The 22,198-nt window shown below is 39.1% G+C and overlaps 2 protein-coding genes across 5 annotated transcripts; one reads left to right on the top strand and one right to left on the bottom strand.

Annotated features, from left to right (window-relative positions):
• The first annotated feature begins 1,504 nt into the window (after positions 1-1,504).
• Positions 1,505-21,830, top strand: METTL9 (methyltransferase 9, His-X-His N1(pi)-histidine). Its single transcript, XM_075058446.1, has 5 exons — positions 1,505-1,829; positions 6,402-6,592; positions 8,860-9,069; positions 10,149-10,333; positions 21,100-21,830. The coding sequence occupies exons 1-5, from the start codon at positions 1,656-1,658 to the stop codon at positions 21,303-21,305; spliced, it is 966 nt and encodes a 321-aa protein (XP_074914547.1). The 5' UTR covers positions 1,505-1,655; the 3' UTR covers positions 21,306-21,830.
• Positions 10,645-21,080, bottom strand: IGSF6 (immunoglobulin superfamily member 6). Of its 4 annotated transcripts, none has more exons than XM_075058449.1 (6): positions 20,192-21,078; positions 18,197-18,544; positions 17,206-17,312; positions 16,099-16,155; positions 15,362-15,445; positions 10,645-10,778 (listed from the first exon to the last, which is right to left on the bottom strand). In XM_075058449.1, the coding sequence occupies exons 1-6, from the start codon at positions 20,256-20,258 to the stop codon at positions 10,755-10,757; spliced, it is 687 nt and encodes a 228-aa protein (XP_074914550.1). In that variant the 5' UTR covers positions 20,259-21,078; the 3' UTR covers positions 10,645-10,754. The 4 variants fall into 4 exon arrangements, with proteins under 4 accessions (XP_074914550.1, XP_074914549.1, XP_074914548.1 ...); XM_075058448.1 differs by lacking the exon at positions 10,645-10,778 and adding an exon at positions 13,730-14,196 and having other exon boundaries at positions 20,192-21,074; XM_075058447.1 differs by lacking the exon at positions 10,645-10,778 and having other exon boundaries at positions 14,395-15,445; positions 20,192-21,077.
• Positions 21,831-22,198: the final 368 nt, after the last annotated feature.

Here is a 22,198-nt window from a genome sequence, read left to right as displayed (position 1 = left end):
TAAGAAACATCTTTCTGAGATTGGAGATGATAGCCCTGATGCCATACTCAGCTGGAATTTGATTAACGAGATAGGCTTTGTCTAGATTTTCTTTCAGTTTCAGTTGTACACAGTATTCCTTACTTTCTATGCTATTACCACAAATAACCTATGTTTATTAGAGCATAAGTGAGAAAAGTGCTGCCTAACCCAAACCCACTGTAACTACGGCTTTTGTTCTAGCAAAGGCATATGCTGCTGTATGAAAAGCCAAAAGCTGTTCATCCAGCTTGACCTGTCGCAGATTAAAATGCTCTGATAAGCACTGTCTGTTCTAGGCTAGCCTTCCTCTGTAGGGAATTAGTTGCACTAAGGATACATTTTTATCCACTAGTCTCCACTACGCCCCACTGCATCCCCATGCACAGAAATAGGATGCAGGCGTCCAACTCTGAAGTTTTTGTTTTCCTGCCTACACCATGACCTCTCCTTCCTCTGCACGCACGTCCCACAGTTTTGGGAAAAAGCACACCTGGATCGAGGGCCTTAGATCCTCCCATGCGGTGACCCATGCTCCTACCGCAGAGCCCAGGCTGCAAGTTTTGTAAAGAAGGCTTTATAAAACAAGACGTTGCAGAAATTCCAGGTGAGCAATAAGGTTTACTCTGAGCCATCGCAACATAGTTATTTACAAGAAAAATTGCAGTATCTGAGGTCTTGAAGCCAAACTTTGTATTTCAAACAGTTGTAGTCTTTCATCCGCAGATAGAAATCCCTTTGAAGAGCAAGCCCTGTAATGACTGAATTTATCTTTACATGCTTGTGGGTTTGCTTTTTTTTAGAAATCTGGTCACCTCCATGCTTATTGACCTCAAATTTCTGCCTACAGGGAAAAACCTGAAGATAATGGAAACCAAGCACAGCTTGATGTAAAGCACCACTTCCATCTTTCAGCATTTACTGTTCCAGCAGCCAAGAATTCCTCAAACGGATGAACTCCTCCCAAAATTTTGAACCTCACTTAAAGAACGGATCTCATTCCAGGGAGGTCCTCTGGACCGACATGAACCTCAACTACCACGGCGGTGTGTGGACGACGCCAGGGCGGATAACGGGCCGGGAGCGCGGCGCTCGCCCGTCGCCTCAGCCGCCCGTCGCCTCAGCCGCGCGCCCTCGGCGTCCCCCCCCCCGCCACCGCGCTTCCCGCCCAGGGCGCTCTGCGCACGCGCGGCCCGGGTGAGAGGGCGGCGCCAAGCACGTGCGCGGCTGAGGGAGCCGGCGCGAGCCCCTCTGAGGGGTCTGGGCGGGAAGCTGGCCGGCCGCCGCCGCCGGTGACCGGAGCGGGGAGGAGGGAGCGGTACGGACCAGCCGCCGCCGCCAACCTGCCCCGCTCCGGTTTGAAAGCGGCGGCCCGTGCCGCGCCACGGCCCCGCCCGCCCTGTGATTGGCGAGAGAAAGGGAGGGAGCGGGTGCGCGCCAGGCCCCGGCGTGTCGCAGCGAAGCCGTCCGGCCGGCCCCCGCTGCCGCGGCGCCGCGCGTTCCGCCCTGAGCGTGCGTGCGGGCCCCGGAGGGGAGCCGAGCCGAGCCGGGCGAGTTGCGTGCTGCCGGCGCCGCCGCTGCCATGGAGAGGGGAGGCGGCGGCAGCGGGAGGGGGTGACTCCGCGCCCCTTCCCCCGATGAGACTGTGGCTGTGCTGGCTGGGCTGCTACACCCTGTTCCTGTGGGTGCTGAGGAGGAGGATGTGGTCTGGCCCTGCCAGGTACCTGAGGAGCCCTTTATCCAGGTCCCTCTACGTGAATATGATGGGCAGCCACAGCCAGCCAGCCCCGGGCGCCAGGGAGAACCACCAGGTACAGCCCCAGAGGCAGCCGCCCTTCCCGCCCCTCCCCTCCCCCACCCCGCCTTCCCTCCCCGTGCCCGGCGGGGCCGGGCTGGGCTGGGGGGGCTCCCCCCCACCTCAGACACAGGGGCCTCCCTCCCGCCGCCCCCAGGGAAGCTGGGGAGCTCCGCCGGGGGCAGCGAGCGGGGGAGGGGGGGTCCTCGGCCGCCGCGGCGTCCTGAGGTACCGGCCGCCGCGGCGGGGGGGGGGGCAGAGGAGAGGGGGACCCTGGTGCGGGCTGCGGGGGGCACCGGGCCGGGCAGCGCCAGACAAAGAGAGGGAACTGCTCGGTCCTCCCGGTGAGAAAGTTGACGTGTACCCTCCGTGCGAGATACGTGCGGGAGCCTGCTGGGGAGGTGAGGTGGGGTACCGGGGCTGAAGAGCCGCAGGGGGAAGGTAGTCGGGGCTGGATGCCGGCGAAGAGTGCCAGAGGCTTGGGTGTTCGCCGCGGGAGGGTCGTCGGAGCGAGTCCGGCGGTAACGGCGGGATGGGGAGCCAGCGCGGTGTCCCGAGACTGATAATGCATCGGGTTGGGCGTCAGAGCTGCTCCTGAGAGATGTAAACCTTCGTTTTGCGTTTTTCTTGGTGAGCTCTGTAGGTACACTTGAATGGAGTTTGCAGGTGGTGTTGAATGGGGTAGGTTTGCAATCAGAGACGTTTTTAATTAATATTGATGTGTCTAGAGGAAAATAGAAAAAGTAAGCAACTGGGAAGCCGCGAAGCTCACAGAGGCCTTGGAACAGTAGTAGATGGCAAACTAGAAATGAGTTTGCAATGTGATACGACTGCGATAAAAGGTTAGTGCTATATTTGGGCAGTATAGGCACGTGGGTCAGTACTTTGTGGAAAAGTTAGGGACTATACCCTTGCAATGCAATGGTTATGTGATATGATTGCATTTGGAATATGTTCAGATCTGCACTATGTGTTACCAAAACGCTGCTGAAAATCTGACAGGAGTTCAGAAGGGCTAACAAAAGCTCATAGTGCTGAAGGAAGATACCGACTTATTCTAAGTAAAATATACAGAGACGAGCTAATGAAGAAGACGTAGCATAAATACATGAGGACTGCTGTACAAAGAAGAACACAATTATGCACTATAGTTCTTCAAGCTGATCCATTACTGGAGTTTTTTTAGTGCTCTGGGTGGGCACTGACACCCAGAATCTTGCTACTGAGTGAAGGTGTTACTAGGGTTAATGAATAATGGTCTGCTGTTTGGATCATTCAGTACATAAGTACAAGAGAAGCAGAATTCAGATTTACAGAAGGAACTTCCTTCTGGTGAACAAAGAAAATCTGAAAGTCTTTTTTGTTGTTAAAAAACTACTAGAAAGACAAGTCAACCAAGGAAATATGTTATGGAGATGATTATGTCATTCACAGGTAGATGGATGGTCTGCAGTGGATACTCTCCATTTCTAATTTATAAGATCTAGCTTTTAAACCTAAAATATTGATTATTTAGAAAGTTTAGTAAGATTTGTGATTGCCGAGTTTGTGAGTTTACTCGTAAGTAAGGGTTGCATGTTGAGCCCCAGGTACTTTCACTCTATATAGTGTTACTGACTTCATTAGTTTTACGTAAGTTAGCTAAAAGAACATTTTCTTCCTTTCACTAATATTAAGCAAGAGTTGTCAATAATTATAATTTTTATTATAAAAAAGGTCTTAACTTACCTTTTCAGATTTTTGTGCTGTAGTTTTTCTACTGTTGTGCTATAAGAGCTTGATATGCTTTCTGTCATGAAACTAGTGGCCTGAAAAGGGCTTTTCATATATTGCACATGAGGAAAACAAGGGCAGTTTCTGTTCTGAGGAAGTAGTTCCAGAATTAAGTTGGTTTTCATCAGTTTTGTCATTTGAAATTTGGGTTGGTTTCATCCTGTGTGGCTTTATTTTTTTTGTCTTCTTTGTGTAGTTTGCTATCATTTCTACTATTCACTAGTGTTATATAGGTAGTTGCCAATAACCTTATTGGCAAAGTTAACCGTGAGGAAGAAATTAGGAGGTCTGTGAACAATGCCTAATTTCGGAAACAATCTTCTCACATTTGTCACCATTGTTCTGCCAATGGTTATGTCAATATATATCAATATTTGGAAGTCTTAAAGACAAGAATTTTAGGACTGTTGGTTTCCATGGTCAGATCCTGGAACTACAGGTGACAGTTCAGTGCAGTACCAAGGTGTGTGAGCTCAGGTACAGCATATTTGTAGCCATATTGCTTATGGAACAAAGCCTGTGTTTCCCAAAGCTTTGATAGTTGGATACATTTTCTTCTGGATTGAATATGGCAACACATTGAAAATGGCAGATCATCTGAGCCACTCCAAAGCTGTCCAGTGTAGCTAGGCAGCAGCCTCATGATGAACCTGACACATATCCCAGCCTGCGCCTCAGCATCTTGGGATTGTTCGCTTCTGCCAGACTCGAAATTGGCCTCTGAAGATGGATGGACAAAGTACACAGGCTGCTGCTTTAGTGGTTTTTCACAACTCAGGATTCCTTTTGGGCATCACTGGACTATGCTGATTAATTTAACTAGCACTGTGCTGCAGTGAGAAAACACCTAAACTGGTAAATTAGCAGTCTCAGGAATCCCTGTACCAGGCTCCATCCTGTGGTACAGACTTGCTCAAAACCTGGTTTTTAGAGGAAGGGATCACTTACTTGTGCTACCTACCTACATGTGTGTTTAAAAATACAGTTGAGAGTCTGATTCTGCCAGAAATGTAGCTGTTATGCAAGAGGTTTTCAAAGTTAACTTAAGCAGGCATATATTTGCTCCTCGGCTGAAGGGTCTTGACATCCCTTGCTACATTGGGTCAGTGTTTGATGGAGCCCCTGTTTATGAATCTAGCATAAGGATCTTGGTGCCGCTGTCTACGCTCCTCTGCTTGCTGGCACTATAATTGTGAAGCAGCAGGACACTGGAATAAGAACCCTGTCCCATTATTATTTATATTACAGTAGTGACTGGAAGTCCCATTGTGCTGAACACTGTGTAAACATGCGTTAAGTGACTGTTCCTCTCCCAACAAGGTACAACAAATGTGAAGGGATCAGGATATGAGCATACATTTTGCATAGTATGGCTACACAGACTTGGGGAGTTATCCCAGCTGACCATTTGCTGTCCTTCTATATGCTTTTTTACAAGATTCTGTTAAAACTCTCCATTTCTCTTTAAGAAATGTATAACTCCCTATCTGCACAATAAATACATGCAGCCAGATTAAGGAACATTATTGCAAGATCTAAGGGGGAGATAAGAGAATATTAGCTGTACAGAATAATTCTTGATATTAGAAAACAGACACAATAGCATTAGAGATTCTGTGAGAAGGACTGACAATAACTCTGCATAAGCGTAGGAGAGTGAAAAATAAGATACATTCTTAATTAAAATTACATTTAAAACTTTTTTTGTAACTTCTGCATATTGAGGTGGGTGGGGGGGTAGCTTGGCATTGCAACCTAGCAATGAGCAACCTTTTGAATTTTATTATCAGTGCTGACATTCCAGAATGCTATAGCATTAGAGGCATTTGCTGGAGGTGCAGAAGATGGCCATGAGGGTCCTAAAATTTCAGGATTTCCATAGGTTTGCCTTATTTTGCATGAATTTTTTGCATTTAAAATAATGTAGAGCAGGTGTTGAAGGAGTTTAGATATGCCTTACACCTGAGAAGTAAAATATTAGGATATTGTATGGTTTATTACTTTTCCAGCTAGATTTGATATCAAAGAGTAGCATTCTTTTTCTTCACAATTAATTGAACAGTAGCTTGCATATCAGTGTTAGTTTAGTTTGTATAGGAGTGGTTGTTACACAAGGCGAATGGAATCATTGGCCCATTTTAGCTTGGGCTTTAGATTTTACCAATATAAAAGTATACAACTGCCTTTCAGCTGATAGTGATGGCTTCCTAGATGTGGGAACCTGCTCCTTTGTTTAGTAGAGATGCTGGGAGGCAGCTTCACAGACGTAATTGTTTTGAAAGACTTGTGGACCTGCTTCTTGGTACTGGTAAGTGAAGAAACATAGTCCAGCAATGTTGTAAGACAGACAAGCTGTGGTCTAAAGTATTGATTGGATTCTTTACCTCCTTTCCTGGAAAAATACTGCAAATGCACTTGCTGATTTCTTTTCAGAGGATGCCTGGGGAAAAGTTGAGAATGAGTTGGAAGATAGAAAACAATATTACCCCACTTCATAGTGTTTTATCAGTGTGGTGCTGTTCCATAGAGGACCTGTGTTTGCTTTCCAGTGAATTTGTAGAATTCTTCAAAGTACAGGGTAATGATTAAGACAAAAATTAAAAGCATTATTTCTTGGCAAGTAATTGGTCCTCACTTGATTACAATTCAAATCTAAGTTAAATTAATCCTGAAGGTTGTTGAAAAGTCTGTAGGAAAAACTAAGTTTTTATGTTTACGGAAATTGATAATATCCTTCTAATGTATTCAATTTGTTTTAACTACTTCTGGTTTTATATTGCTGAACTTATTAATGACCCTTTATCTCTTTCTCTAGTGGTATGTCTGCAACACAGAACAGTTATCTGAATCCCTTCAGCCTGTTTTTGTCCAGAGTTACCTTGACCAAGGAACACAGATCTTCTTAAATAACAGCATTGAGAAATCAGGCTGGCTGTTTATCCAGCTCTATCACTCTTTTGTGTCCTCAATTTTTAGCCTCTTTATGTCTAGAACATCTATCAATGGGTAAGTGAAAAGTCAATCTTAGGTAAACTAAATACAGTTTGGATTTAGAGTTTTCAAATTTTCAGCCCTACCCCTTGATCTGTCAGCTTTTCTTAAATTTGTAGTTAGTTTTCCCTTTGCCAGTCTAAGAGATCTGAAATGCCTTACTGTGCTCTTCACGCCCAACCCTCTTAATTGAAGAACACCATTTCCAGTGTGGGGGGACAAAGGAGGTAATTGCAATTAATAAGAGACAGTCAGAGGACTCCAATTGTATTTTATAACCATTACTTGTATTAATTTCCTTCTGAATAAAAGTGTTCTCTTTGTGTTAGATAATGTATCCCTCTTCCCTCTGCTTTCTTCCCCCCCAACCTTGCCCTTTATTTTACCTACTGCCATATCTATATCAGTTACTGTTGTGATTGTCCTTGTTGAAGATGTCTGTATCCAGTCAGTTCTGTATTGCATCTAAAACTCTTTTCTACTAGAGAGTGCATGCACACCCACTGCAAACCTAGGCAGCTTTCTAAACAGTGCAGAAGTTGGCCGAGTGTTGTGTCTGGTAACACTAACACGGAAAAGAGAATTCTGTCCTTTCTCTTATTCTGTAAAACTTAAATTTGTGTGTAAGCTGTACATGGAACAGGTAACTTCTGATGTAGCATGTTTGACTGATGAAACGTCAGGAAAGCAGGAGAAGAGAAGTTCATAAAACAATATTCTCCTAGTCTTATTGCATCAGGCTCTTCAGGGGAGTTTAGCTGTTTGTGTGTGCTTTAGTATTTTTTCCAAAAAAAGTCAGTGCCTTTCTTTTGCTTATGTCACCCCATTCAGACATATGTTTAACAGTTTTGACCTTATGAATTTTGTTACATTTACCTGATTTCTCCACCATCACCACCTCTGCACCTACTACATACTTCTGCACAGTCTGATATGAGGATAGTAGCTGTCTACTAAGGCTAGAAAAATAATCGTTTTCCTTATTTTCTAACCAGATGACTTTATGAGCTTCCCTGTGGTGTTCTTAGTTACTTGCAGCTTTATATAAATGTTCCTTTGGTTTCCTCTTCCTCCTTTCTCTTCCATTTTTTTTCAAAGGCTCTCCAGTGCTTTGATAACACCTCATAGTGCTGTTAGGAATAATAGCTGTGAGCCAATTATACAGCGTGGACTGACAAGTGTGCTGCAAGGGGGCTCTACTTAAATTGGCTGTACTCTGTTTATTTTTATACATTTCATATCCCGCTTTAGTTTCTTCTATGTGACTTTGTATGCTCTATCCTTTTTGTTTGTTTCTTTGGTTTTTAGTACAGTCAGTCTTTCTAGGCTGCCTCCTTTTCACATTTTTTTATTCTTTGATTCTTTTTATCTTTGTTTACCTTTTTTCCCCTTGCACATAAAAGATTTCTCTTCATTGTCTTTAAGTTTAGCCTGCTATCCAACATTAGTTTAAATAATAGTATTTAGCTACCTTCAGTCTATTACTGACCAGTTCTTTTTCCTCTGCTTGTTCTCCTAACTCTTTCATCTTCTGAATTCTGCTATGACAGCTGAAATCCGTCACTACGTAGTCTTCAAACAGTTATGGGCGGGTATGTCATTGACTTGATCTATAAGGAATCCAACTGTCACCTCTACCCAATTCCTTAATGAGTTACCTATTTTCTGTTCCACAGCTCTTCATCTTGAAAGCAGGATCTGCAGATAGCAGCAAAAGCCATTGTAACATACAACTAAAAAAAAAATCTATTTTGCCACTCCAGCAGTGTTACCCCCATCTTTTCTTTAAACCTGTTCCCTGGCTTCCCTCCTATTTCTACATCCTATTCCTCATTCATTGTGCATACTTCTGTGTCTGCAGCCATTTTATTTCCTTTGCTATTTTATCTTTTTTTTTTTTTAAGGTAGGTGGCAGAGATTCAAATCTGCAAATGTGACACATAAGGTTCAGCCTTTATTTTACCTTTCCCCTTCTTTCTCTCCCTATTCCTTTTTTTTTTTTTTTTTTTTAATGCGGCGATTTTCTTGAGCTGCACCCCATGAGCTCTTCCTTACCTAATCAAATTCCTGCTGAAGTCTTAACCACTGTAACTGCATGTGGCTATGTGTTTGATCTCTGACAAGTGCAAGGCAAGTTGAACTGGATTTAAAATTTATCCGAGCAGTGACCTTGTCTACTGTTATGTGTGACTGGTTGCTGCCAAAGCACATTCTAAATGACTTCATTGTCCTTCCTGTTAAAGTTTGTACAAAATTGATCATTTCTCATTTTTACATTTCAGGCTGCTGGGAAGGGGCTCAATGTTTGTGTTTTCCCCAGAACAGTTTCAAAGACTGCTTAAAATAAATCCAGAATGGAAATCCCACAGACTTCTCGATTTAGGAGCTGGGGATGGAGAAGTCACTAAAGTCATGAGTCCTCACTTTGAAGAAATCTATGCCACTGAATTGTCTGAAACTATGATATGGCAGCTTCAGAAAAAGAAATACAGGTATTGGACTGAATGCTCCCTACATCCTTTAAAGCAGACATTAGAGCAAAGTAATCTATTCGTAATATTTAATGAATGCTCAGTATGTTCAGTCAGTTTCTCTATTGTTATGGAAAAGGTTAACCTGTACAAAAGTAGGAAAACAAACATGTCTGATGTTCCCTCTTACCAGTGCTTTTGCTATGCAGACATTACCTGTTATCAGTTAAGACAAAATAGGCAACAACCATTTTGAAGTCTCTTTATTCATAGCTTGCATAAATTGCTTTAATCAAGGGAGTCAGAAAGATGAAATTCAGATGAACAGCCTAAATAAACAGTCCAAAATCACAAGAGGAAAATACAGGTACTGCAGAGAAAGCAAACTGAATCCTGGCAATAGGGATGCCTCAATAATCTGTGTCTATCTAATCCCACAGTATAGGTGACCATGTAAAGATTCTTTTATTCTTGCTACGCTTAGCTCCTGCTGTTGAGACTGAATAATATTTAGTAAAAAAAACCCTCAGGACTTTCAGATCTTTGTTCATGCACTCGTCACAGCTCCTGGAGGTTCTTGCAAGCAGCAGATCCAGTCTTGTTTGGTAATGGTTAGTATTTCAGGCACTATATACCTAGACTTCAACGCAAAGAATGGAGGAATTATGGATTTCTTTTCTTCACCTGTCTTTGAGTGGAAACTTTGCAATCTGGGTTTGCACACTGGTAAATCAGAGTAGATAATAGAATGCAGCAAGCCATTAATCATATTTCAGCTTTGCTGTTTCTTGAGAAGTATCTTCAGTTTTATTCTAGGACAACACATTTTTTTAATACCTGGGGTTTTGGTTTTTGTCTCCTTTATTGCCTGATGATTGTAAGGCAATATAAAGGTTCGTATGGCCGGATATATAGCCACGCCCATCATTGATTTAGTTTTCTTTTGCAAAAGACCAGAAGGATCATGTCTGTGTTCTCATTGCCTAGGTGGCTGACCTTAGCTGCACTATCAACACATCTATAGGGAATTTTGTCTTCAGTGGTTCTCTCTGAACTCAGCTTGTGTTTGTTTAACAGACTGTATCTCTTTCCCATTGCAGGGTGCTTGGTATAAATGAATGGCAAAACACAGGATTTCAGTATGATGTTATCAGCTGTTTGAATTTGCTGGATCGCTGTGATCAACCACTGACTGTATTAAAAGATATTAGAAGTGTACTGGAGCCAACTAGAGGCAGAGTCATTCTAGCATTAGTTCTGCCATTTCACCCATATGTGGAAAATGGTAAGTACACAGATTAATAGCTATTTAGGCAGGTAAAGAAAACATTTGTAGGTTATAGTATCCCAAATTAAATGTTTAATAAATAATTTGCATGTTTGTGTTTGATTTTTGCAAATAACTTGTATGGTGCATGTTCAGAAGTATGAAATCATAGGTAAATAGGCCACATGATGTAAGCTGTTTTCTTAATTCCCCAACATACGTTGTTGGCACCACCAAAAAGCTCAAATATTGAAGTCGCATATCCTGTTCTGCAGGTTGCCACATTTGAGCTGTGTTGGAGCAACACGGGAAAACTGGTTTCTGATTAGGGCCCTCTGCTGCTGTCATATAGGTAACCCCAGTTGTCTCTAGCAACCAGTTGAGCAAAATCATCAGAACTGTCTCTAATACTGAATAGAACATTTCAGGCCAAACTGTTTCAAGTGTTCCAGATGAGCTGCACCTAAAAATTTGTAAGGAGATAACATTCATTTTCCAACATGAGCTCTCAAAGTAAAATATAGTTCCCTACTAATACAAAGTATCAACCACTATTTATATTGTATTAGTAACTGGAATAAAAAAGTAAAATTAAGTGCCAAAGCCCCATTATTTCCCCTAGTTGCATTTTAAAGGAGTACATGAGAGATTTTCAATGAACCTGTCCTTATGACTAAACTTCAAAAGAGACTAGAAACTTTTTTTTTCCTACCTATGGTTGTGGATTCAGGTTGAGGCACCCTAAAGGTGGTTTGAATTTGAGAAGGCTGGTGTTCATCAGTCATCGTTTGGACACTATCTCTCCTTGAGTATTAAGATTTGTCTGTGGAAAGGCATGTATGCCCGGAAAATACAGAACTAATAACCTTAAAAATCTGGCAATCACAAATGCATCAAACTGTATCTGTTTTCTGCTTTTTATATGCCAGTGGTATTTTGGCAGGAGGAGGGGGAGGGGTAAAAAGTTTTAAGTGTAAAAAATAATGCCATCAGATGAAGAATTTCTTAAAATACAGTATTTGGGTGTATAATTTTGTAACTATTCTGAAAAGTAGTGTGTCTTAAATGAGATGGGGGGGTTGACTTACACATCTGTACAGGATTTCAAGCATATTTGGTTACAGCTTATTGTTCCTATAATGTGGAACAATATGGCTTCCTCTTTTAAATATTCTTTAAAATTCCAAATAACAGCAGTGTCTTTCTAGTGTTTCATTGGCATATTAGGAGCAGAAATTGAGAAATTATTTGGATGGCTTTTTTGTTTGTGTGCCTTCAAAACTATGTGCCATTGTGTTTTGCAATCGCTATTGCACCCAGCAGCTACTTTTCTGCAAGTTGTTAGGTAACCATATGACAGACCACATGCAACTTCCTGGCTCAACAGGAGGTAGATAAGTTAAGGAAGAAACTATTCTAAGTCCACTTATATCGTTCATCATTAATCCCCTACAGTATACTGGGAGGAGAAGAGATTGTTAAACTTATAAATCCCAAGGGACTGGAAACTTGTTCTGTGATTGTTGAACTCAGTCATTCCTACTTGTTGAAAGTTGAAATCTGTTGTAAGATGTCTTGTAAACCAGAGTCATACTTTTGTTTGTGGTGGTGACTTGTAGCAGATTATTCACTTTGCTTAAGGCAGTTTTGTTTCCTTAATATGTTCTGAAACTTAAAAACATATTCAGTTTGTCTCTTTACCACTATTATGGATATGGGCCCATATAAACTTCTTTAGACAATACAAGTTAGCACACAAAAGTTACTGTCATTCCACTGAAGCTTTCCAACTTAAGATCTATTTACTGTAGTTTAAAGAAATAGACAACTGCCAGACTGTCCTCATGATGTACAAATGATTTTAGAATTTTGGTATTTTCATTCAGGTATTCTACAAGATGATGCATTTTAAAAAGTGTTAGATGTGTACATATGCTTTATATTTACAAAAAAATATATACTTGGAACATTCATAGAGGAGTATGTTTCATGGCTCAAGTAACTTCTTGTAGCAGCTAATTAAAAACAGTTTAGGCCTGCCTAGGGAAATTTTTGAATTTTAGAGGGGGGAACAAATGGAGAAGACATGAGGCAGGTAAGGTGTTTGATCAGTGTATAGATAAGTTTCTAGAAATGGAGAAATTATTTTAATCAAAACAAGATTACATGTAATGTAATGGGAGGGTAATTGTGGAAACTGTCTATGTGAATAACATAAAACTTGCTTTAAGAGAACAAAGCAAGGTGGAGGAGGAGGCAAAATATATTTCAGTGCTTACTGTTTCTGGAATTACAGTGACACCTAGAGTCCAAAGTAGCTTAATCATAAATTCTTTCTGGGACTTTTCAGAGTTTTATTTTCAACATGCAGAACAGTAATGCACTTATTGCACGTGTCTAAATTTGGCAAGTAAGCTGGATGAATCATGAGGTATTAGACTAGTCACATAAGAACATGTATTATTATAACTTGATATTTTTTATAGGTATCTCATAGGGTCATAAAAAAATCCTTTGTATTCCCTAATATAGACATGATATTTATATAAAGGCATTATTAGATAATATATGACTAGACTGGTTTAAGTTTCTCTAAACTAAAAACGTCAGAGACACCATACTTCAGAAGTAGTAAACACTAGCAGTCTGGGATTGTGAAATTTTCTTGTTGAACACCTTAATGTCCTTGTGATTGATTGACAGGGATAAGACGACAAATGTGTGTTTCCATCTTCCTGAAATACTTGGTACTAAGTTGAGCTGAAAACACAGTACTGTGCTAGATGAACCCTTGCTTTGTCTCATTTGTCAGTTCTCATCTCACTGAAGTGAGAAATGGTGTTTCATTTGTTAAACAAAGCTTTGCTTTATTTAAATGATGATAAAAGATGCAGCTGTTCTTTTGTAGGGAAAATGCATGATACTAACAGATCTCTGGTAAAAGTGCTGATTTTGTAGACTGTCTACATAGCAACTGCTGAAAAAAAAAAGGTACTTTAAAAAAAAAGTATACTACCTTGTCTAGGGAGTATACTTCTGCATTCATGCTTGTATCCCATGTTGAACAGGCATGTAAAGGAAAAACTTGGTGCTCCAGGTAATTCTGACTTTGGATGGTAGGACTGGAAGATGGGGATTGTCTGTCTAGCAAGTGAGTTTTAATATTGCAAGAGCAACCTTCTCACTGTGACCACTACTTTCCTTTCCTAAACAGGCTAGGAAGAAGCTCCCATCCAAATGAGCTTTACCATGATAGTACATGCATTTATACTGTCTGTTTTTTCTGCTTGCCTGTCTACAGAATACATAGCTTTTGCTATGTTTAAGCTGTTGTTAAGACTTAGTAACTGTTGATCTGTATATCTGTTACATTGATAACTATCACATTAACATGACTAAAACCAGAATTTCAGCTATGAAATGAGTTTATTTTCTGTTGCTGTCAAATATCATACATCTTTCACAAATGCTCAATTCATGTAAAAGGAATACATGTAAATTTATATAAAATGACGGAAAGAGAATTAAATAGAATTAAATCTCAACTAGAAAAAGGAAACTTCTATGAAGCATTAGCCATTTTCTTATGAAAGATGAAGAAGTCTTTTCCCATGGTTCTTATTCTTGCCGAATGGAAAATGGAATTAATATATAACATAGATGTAATGTACAATGCACTTGGGTTTGGTGATCTGTTTAGAAAATACTCTTGAAGAACACTGCCCTGCAAGGTTTTCTCCTCTCTTTTTAAAGCAAAGAATGTCTGTGAAGAAGCTTAACTTCTTCATCTGCCCCTTTGCTTGCATGAGAAATATTGAACAAATCTGAACTGCCACACATGCTCATCTGTTCTGATAAACAGTGTCATCTTCCAAAACATCCTAAGGGAAAAATGTAGAAGTATTTCGTTACTGATGTGAACTTTTTTTTTTTTTTAAATAAAGGCAGAATTTCCTTTTTGAGACAAACTCCATCCCTTTACTGTTTCAGTAAACTCCTTTCTCCCCACTTATCCAATTGCTTTTGTCCATGTGGCATCTACAGGATTTAAAACATATTTCTTTTCCTCTTCCTATTGGCTTTTCCTAATCTTCAGGGAGCACGGAGGCAGTAAAACATACCCCTTTTTTTCACTGTGATCATATATGATGCTCAAACGAAAGACCAGGTCATGTCAGCAGGGACTTGAAGTCTTTAAAGGTGTAATTACAGAGGGAAACAATTGGGGCTGTATGGAAATAAATGAAGTAAAAATGTTTAGAGGAGAAGTGTTTGACTTTGTTCTATGTTTCTTTTGGTTTCTCCTTGCATCTCTGAAGTGGTGCAGTCCACACTCAGAATAGGGAAGAATTTATATGGTTTCTCAAGAGAAGCAACATTTTTGAAGCAGGATTTTGAAGCTCTTTTCGCAGCTTGCAAATACGTGTGACTTCTAAAGTTGTTTTTTTGTAACTTACATGGCATATGCAAAATTATTGTCATATGGTCATATAAGACTTATTGGCATAAATTTGGAATGATGAAATAAGTTGTGTGGCTTTACCCAGTGATGTTGAATATTTAGTTTAGGCTCTGTAAGTTGAAGGAGGGGGAAATATCTGTAAGAATGTTGTAGAACTTTTATTAGAGTTTTGTTACGTTTCTGTCACCTAGCTACCCTGGGCTTAGGAAGCAAGAGGAACTGTAATAGAAATATTTTTCAAAAATGAACTCTTAATAGCTGTATGCATTTTACCAAACAGTCCAGAACCACTTGTTGAGACCACTTCTTGGCAAAATACAAATTTATGGACACTTTATTTTTAAAAGTACATACATACATTCTATAAGGTATATAGTATCATAATATGTAATTGTCTATGTATCGTCATTTAGAATGCTTTATAATGTCTTTGACTGTTGTGCAGAACACTTTTTTTTATACCTCTATCAACTTTCAAAAAGAAAGTCTATTTCCAGAGGGAGGAAATAGAAATAGTATACTCTTAAAAATTGTTAGTTCCTCTTTTTCCCCATAAATTTCAGTATTGTTAGATAGATACTTACAGGCTGTTGGCAATGTTCAGCATACCTCTGCTTTTGAAGTTCTTGGGCAATGGCTCGAAAAATTTTTCGTCCACTACTGATTTTCTGCAAATTATTTAACATATTTTAGGTCAGTGCTACATTTGAAGTTGGGGTAAACATCTTTTTCTACCTTTTATAATTCTGATTTTTTCCCTGTATGTCTTCAGGAATGTTACTAAGTAACACTTTAAGAATATACGGTTTGGCAGGCAGAAGGGTTTTAAATTACATTAATATTACATCTCTTAACATATATACCTTCTTTAATGGATATTTAAATGTATGGCTTCTGAATTTTATTCAAGGATACATGGTGATAGAGGCTCTTAATAGACTTGTTTTAAATACTTTAGGGCTTACCTGAATGCACCATTTAAACAAACAAAAAATTAATAGCAAAACCTGTTATTTTTCAGAAGAAGTTCGAACAAAATTTACTTAAAACATAAAGGAAGCTGTGTATTAGAGATGGCCTTTACATAGATTGACTATCCTGTATCCAATTTGTTTAAAAGAAATTATTTAGCTAATTAGTTAAAATTAGTTAAATGTAAAATCATTAACTAGTTTTGTACAAATCTGAAGTGAAGCCTTAACAGCTCTGAATGTCTCTAACTGAATTGTCAATTAATCACAAAATTGATGCCAAATATATTTGAAAAAGACAGGGAAAAAAGTTCTGAATCACAGACAAAGCAAACAAAGTGGTAACATACAGAGTCCTCTGTTCTTTGGTCTTCATTCCCACTTTTCTTTAGCAGCTTTGGTTTTAACTGGAGGGAGGGATAATAAAATAAAAAACTATTAAAACATAAGGTGAGAAGCCAACTGCTAAGGTAGAATAGTTAAAAGCGTTACCCTTTTACAGTGTCAAACAGTTTTCAAGTGTGTAAAGGCCTTTTTCAGCTTCTGGTAGTAGATGCTGCAGGTATTTTTGCTTTGAGTACAGTGGGACCTCCCTGAAGCACTACCCAATTCTCAAAAATAAACCAATGGCATCACAGATATTGGTTTTTCCCCTGAAGAAGTCTTGATTAATTTTTCCCACTATACTACTTCACCCAGTTTAAAGAAGAACAAAAATCAAAATGACTGTCCTACCTTTATGCTTAGACAGTGATCACTACAGCAAAGAACCATTTTACCATATCATACCATTTAGGACTGTGAAGTCCTCTTTCTCATGTCAGTCTCATTATTATGTAAAGATTCCAGTTGCAGCTTCGGGTGTTTGTTTTTAACTAAACACAATGTGTTTTTTCTAGATTTAAAAAAATAAAATCCAGTAGTTATGTAATTTTTAACCAGGTGCATTCTAATGTGTTTGTTTCCTATAAGCATAAAACTTTTTCCAAGTCTCTGATATTTTTAAGTTTTACCAAGGTCTCTCTTCAGTCTGCAGTAACTTTACTGCAGCTCACAAGTACTTTGACATTAAATTTAAATTATTTTACTTTTACTGGAAACTAATCCAGAGAGTTGATGACTTACAATGGTAATTTCTAGTTTTGCTTTTTGAGTGTGCCTTGGTAGATAATCTCCAACTTGCTGATTAATACTCTCAGGATAATTTTAACTTCAGAATACCTTTTCTTTTAGACACTTTACTGAAAAAAGAAAATGTGGTTGCTATTAAGAGTACAGGTATGTGCCACACGAGTTTGCAGATGTGTGCAGCTTATGAACTTCAACCAGCCACGTCTTTAAAACGTAATCATAAAAGTTGTGGAATCTAGGAATGTCTTTTTATTCTCCTTATGGAGATGTTAAAACTGCTTAGATTTACAAAATTAACAGAATCAGAAAAAGCACTTTGAGCCTACCTTGTAGACTACAAAGAATGTGAATACAGTAGTGCTGTATAGAAACAGTAACGATGAGGCGATGATCATGAAGATGAGTTTTCCATTGCTGTGCTGCTTCTCTGCTCCTTTATTAGAATTGAGTATTAGAATAAAGGACAGTTCTTCTGATTCACATAATTTTCTTAAGATTCATCATTTCAGCCCCCTTCCTCTGAGGAATTAAAAAAACCTCACACCCATCAATATTTTCTGGTTAATTTTCAGTTTAAATTCCTTAGTGAGATCACTTTTCTTTTGTTTTGCTAAATATTTGCAACGGCAATGGAGACTTATTGTTGATTATTAACCCTTCCTTTAGGGGTAGACAATAGAATCCAGTTTTCTGCTCTCTTAAAGGAATATCTGAATAAAGCTTAGAGGCTTTTGTTCAGAAATGCACTTAGAGGAAGGAAGGAATGTAAGTAATAATCCAGCTAGGGTTTTTTTCCGTTTTAGGCATGTAAAGCTGAAATGTAGTTAATGAAGTCTCATCGCTTTCTTAACTAGAAGGCAAATGATACAAAGGTTCAGAATTAAAACTTTTTTCTCAGCTTGGCACAGTGAATCCCCAGTTCTGAGACTCTGTTGCACCTATTTCCACTAAATGTCAGTTTCTCTACTTCTCATTTTTCTGTTGATACTTCCTTTCTGATAGCCATTAAAGTCTTTATGTAAGAGGATGTAGACTATGGTTAGACAACACGAGTACAAAACTTCTTTCTTCTGTAGAATTCTAGTCATTTGCATCATATGACAGAAAAGTCTAATTAGCAAACGAGGTTAAGATGCTTATTTGTAGAATCCCTCCATGGTTTTACTATTAATATTTTAATTTAGTCATACTACTCCCAATGGTTTTGTTGGTATTTCCATCTTAAATGCCATTCTTGAAAGTGTCAATAAAGAGAGTATTTAGGTAAGAAAATTTATTTCTTTTAAGATGCTTCATTAAGAAAAATGATCAACTGACCTGTTTTCATTAGTACTGTTCCATCTCCTGTTTGTTTAGAACGGGGTGAACTTGAATCTGAAAATGCTATTCCACAGATATAAACAGCATTGTCATCTACAGTCAGATCATTGATCTGAAGTGAAATGTTATTTTCTGATAAATGTACTTTGTACTTATCATCCGTGCATCTAGGAATACACAAATCCTCGTGTTTATTAGTTAAAAAGCGAAACCATAGAACTTGAGGTGGAGACAAGGAGCATCCAGAGGCAGTAAAAGCACATGTTAGGAACACAGTGTGCATAGAGTAGTCAGCTTCCTGAAATCTGGGTTGTGTTACAGTGACTTGGCAGGTATCTGCAGCACCTGTTGGGAATAAAGAATTGGTAATGCGAGGGACAGTTAAAAAGCAAGCCACAGTCTAAAAAGAAAATAAGCTACTTCTGGTTCATTCGAGAAAAGTTGGGAGGAAAGGGAAAAAACAACTGTGTTTCAAACCTGAAATTTTCAAGGTTGTTTCCAGCAAACTTTTCTTTTAGATAATTTCTACAGCTTGCCCATGTGTTCATTTAACAGTTTTACCTATGTGGTAATGTGCTTAGCATTCTGTTTTTCTGAAAAAGTATAGAGAAGATGCATATATCTAAAATAATGTGAATGTCTGCTTTGGCCCTGGAGAAGACCAAAAGAATACTTTGTGTAGTTCCCTGCCTCAGACTTAGTCCTAAGTGTTTGGGGGATTGGGGGGGTAAGGGGGGGGGGGGGGAACACGACTGGGTGTCATGTGACATGCTCAGTGGAGTATTTCTGCAAGGGTTTCTCTCTCCTCCAGTGTTCCTGATCTGAGTCAAGTGAGACAGCATGATGGCAGGTAGTGGAAATGTCATAAATGGAGACATTTATAATTTAACAATTTCATAACATTGATTAGAATTCATAGTAGTTCCTAGACATTCTTCCACTTCATCACATGTATCGACTCTGGGTTTCTAAGGATTATAATATTGCTTGTTAGTTCTGACATTTAAAAAACGTGTGCAGAGAAAACAGGAAGGTTAATCAGAGAAGAGAATTCTAATTAAGGAACTGAAATTTAAGGTTTAAAATGACTGGTCTGGGAGATTTTTTTTAAGTCCTTATAGAAATCCATAATTTAAATACTGCTTTAGTATATTTAATTTTATTCAAATAAATTGCTTAGTTATTTAAACAGTGGTGATAATGAGATTATTACAGTGAAAATGAAGGTAGTAGCTTAACAGCATCCTTTTCTACTTCCTAGAAAATAACAAATTAGAAGAAAAATAAACTGAACTCTCTTAATCTGCTGCTGATACACAATTTATAAGCCTGTCCACAGTGGACAATCAGCGTTGTCCCTTCATCACTTTTCTCACTGAGTGTTTTATAGACCAAATCCAAGCAGATTCCATGTCTGTGACTTCTACAGGAATAAAATGAAACTCTACTTCTGCATCAGATCAACATCAGAGCCGTTCCATAGCAGCTACAGCAGTCTGAAGATTGTAGTAATATAAACTGTTGGTGTACCTGCACCCTGTGTGGTGAAAGGCAGTAGCTTGTGCTTCTGTAGTTGATCCCCTTCTCTTTTCCACCTTACTTCAGGGCTCTGGATGGCCTTGCAGAGCAGAACTCCATGGATTCAGTTCATGCAGATACTGTCTGTTCAGCTTCCCAAACCCTCCTCCCAAACAAGCACAGCTGCAGTGAAAACCATGCTGCTGCTGCTGGAGCATTCTTTGCAGCAAAATGCAGTATGATTTGACCCAGAAATCATAGATTACAGGAGTATGTCAGACTTTTGGAAGAAAAAGCATTTGCTAACAGTTGTTTAATTTGGAAGTTGTATGAAGATAGCAGAAATTAGCTTGATTCTCAGAAAAACTTTTTACTGCTCTTATTTTGTAGCTATGTTGCAAATCATAACCACAACATTTTCAGTCTTGCTTAACTGCTATTACATGGGAAAATATAAGAACCTTAAAGTCTTACCAGCACCATACAGAATCCAGTCAAATGCCAGCATTAGCACGTTTTTTAATTTGGTGAAAGATGCCATTTCTTGTAGCTCTCTGGAAATGATTCTGCTTGAAGGAAGAGGAACTTAGGAACTCTTTGGAGTTGCAGAACGCTCTGAATCACAAGATTTAGAACTTCCTGTTTAGAAGGGTGTTTACTGTTGCATTTAGCAAACGGGTTAAAGGTACAGACCAAACCAGAAAACATCTGTTATTTGTGGATGACTTTACTTGGAAAATGAGTTAAGAGTTTTAAATTTTGAACTTCTGAGAGTTGTACCTATAATCCTTCAGATTATTTCATTGCATATAACAAATGACAACACGTTTTCCAACATGCTACAGTGTTTGGCTTCTTAATTTTATATGACCCTAAGCAGTCTTTATCCTATCAGCTAGTAGGTGGCCACTGGAGGAACAAAGATTCTGTAGCCATCCATTATAAGGTGGTGGTCTACTGATGGAAGCTTCACAGCAAATCATAGTTTTCAACTTGCTGGCTCTATTTACTGTAATTACCTGAAGCCATCTTTGGCCAGACAGTGGGCATAAAGAAAGAATTTTATAATGCTGGAAAAGCTCTTCATTAAATAATCTGTCTGACCATGTCTGCTGAACACCAGCCTCACTAACGGAGGTTCCTTTTCAGCCAGTCTTGGAACTGCTAGTTAAAAATGTGACAAAAGATAACCTTAAGAAGGCGCTGCTTCTGAACAATAGGCAAAACCTTGAACTGATCTTGCAACAGCTCTACAAATGGCTTGTCAACCTTCTATTTGGAGTGGAATGGAATATAATCTGTGTAATATGCTTTCTGTAAGAAAATACATCACACAATAAAGTTTTCTTTATCATTTAAACAAAACTGTTTTGTTTTCTCAGTAGGTGGCAAGTGGGAAAAGCCCTCAGAAGTTTTGGAAATCAAAGGGCACACGTGGGAAGAACAGGTGAATAGCCTGCCAGAAGTTTTCAGTAAAGCTGGTTTTGCCATAGAGGCTTTCACCAGACTGCCATACCTATGTGAAGGTGATATGTATAATGACTACTATGTACTAGATGATGCTGTCTTCGTCCTCAAGCCAGTGTAAGCGTGTATGAAGTAAATCTCCAGAATCTAACCCCAGAAGCAGCCTCTGAAAGAGGAGTTTGGTTTATGGTTACTTAAAGGGAGGGAATTTGGGGACTGCCATGCTAAATAAATACCATGTAAGAAATTTAAAGGCCAAAATACTAATGTATTTCTTTGTAGTGTGATTAGGAAAAAAAGGTTGTTTTTTTAAACAGACTCTTCAGTTGAGAATTTCTTTTTTACCAGCTCTTAAACCAACAATACATTCTGCAGTCCAGCAGTAATGGGGGATATTTTTTTATACTTACCTGCAACAGGGATCAGATCCAAGCAAAAGCAATAGTCCTAATAACGATGAAACTGATACCATGTGAACTGTTGTTAAAGAAATCAAGTGAAATCTGGCAATAAAGTTATCCATTCAGTTCAAGCCTTGTTGAATATCAACTGTTGAAATGGATATTCTTCCATGCTAAGTTACTTTCTCTCTTACTGTCATTCTTCACATGTTTTTAATCATGCTAATAAACTTTTTTTGAGATGACTTTTTGCATTAACTTTTGTGTTCATTTTTGTAACCATAGCCACGCTTGTCTGCAGCAACTGCTCTTTGTGTTGAGAATCAAGCTCTCAGTAGCAGCAGAACCTTGCATTTATTTAAACAGCATTTAAGTATTGTTTAAAGGGATAACAGTCCACAAAAAATGTATCACTTTTGGTTGGGTTTCCTTCATGTTCCTCTCAAAGCCTCATAAATCCTCATTGCTTTTGCATATGCCATTTTCCAGCTAAAGGTGTTACGGTAGAACTTGCCAAAACTGCACTTTAAACTGATGGGTTTAATAACAAGCTTTCTAAGCAAGTTGTTCCTGAAAGTTTTAATCTTAAAAAACTTGCAGGCAGTTTCTTGCA

The sequence above is a fragment of the Buteo buteo genome, chromosome 27, assembly GCF_964188355.1.
Source record: "Buteo buteo chromosome 27, bButBut1.hap1.1, whole genome shotgun sequence".
NCBI classification, from domain to species: Eukaryota; Metazoa; Chordata; class Aves; order Accipitriformes; family Accipitridae; genus Buteo; species Buteo buteo.
Note: the sequence above shows the minus strand (reverse complement) of the source record. Positions and strands in the feature narration are given on the sequence as shown.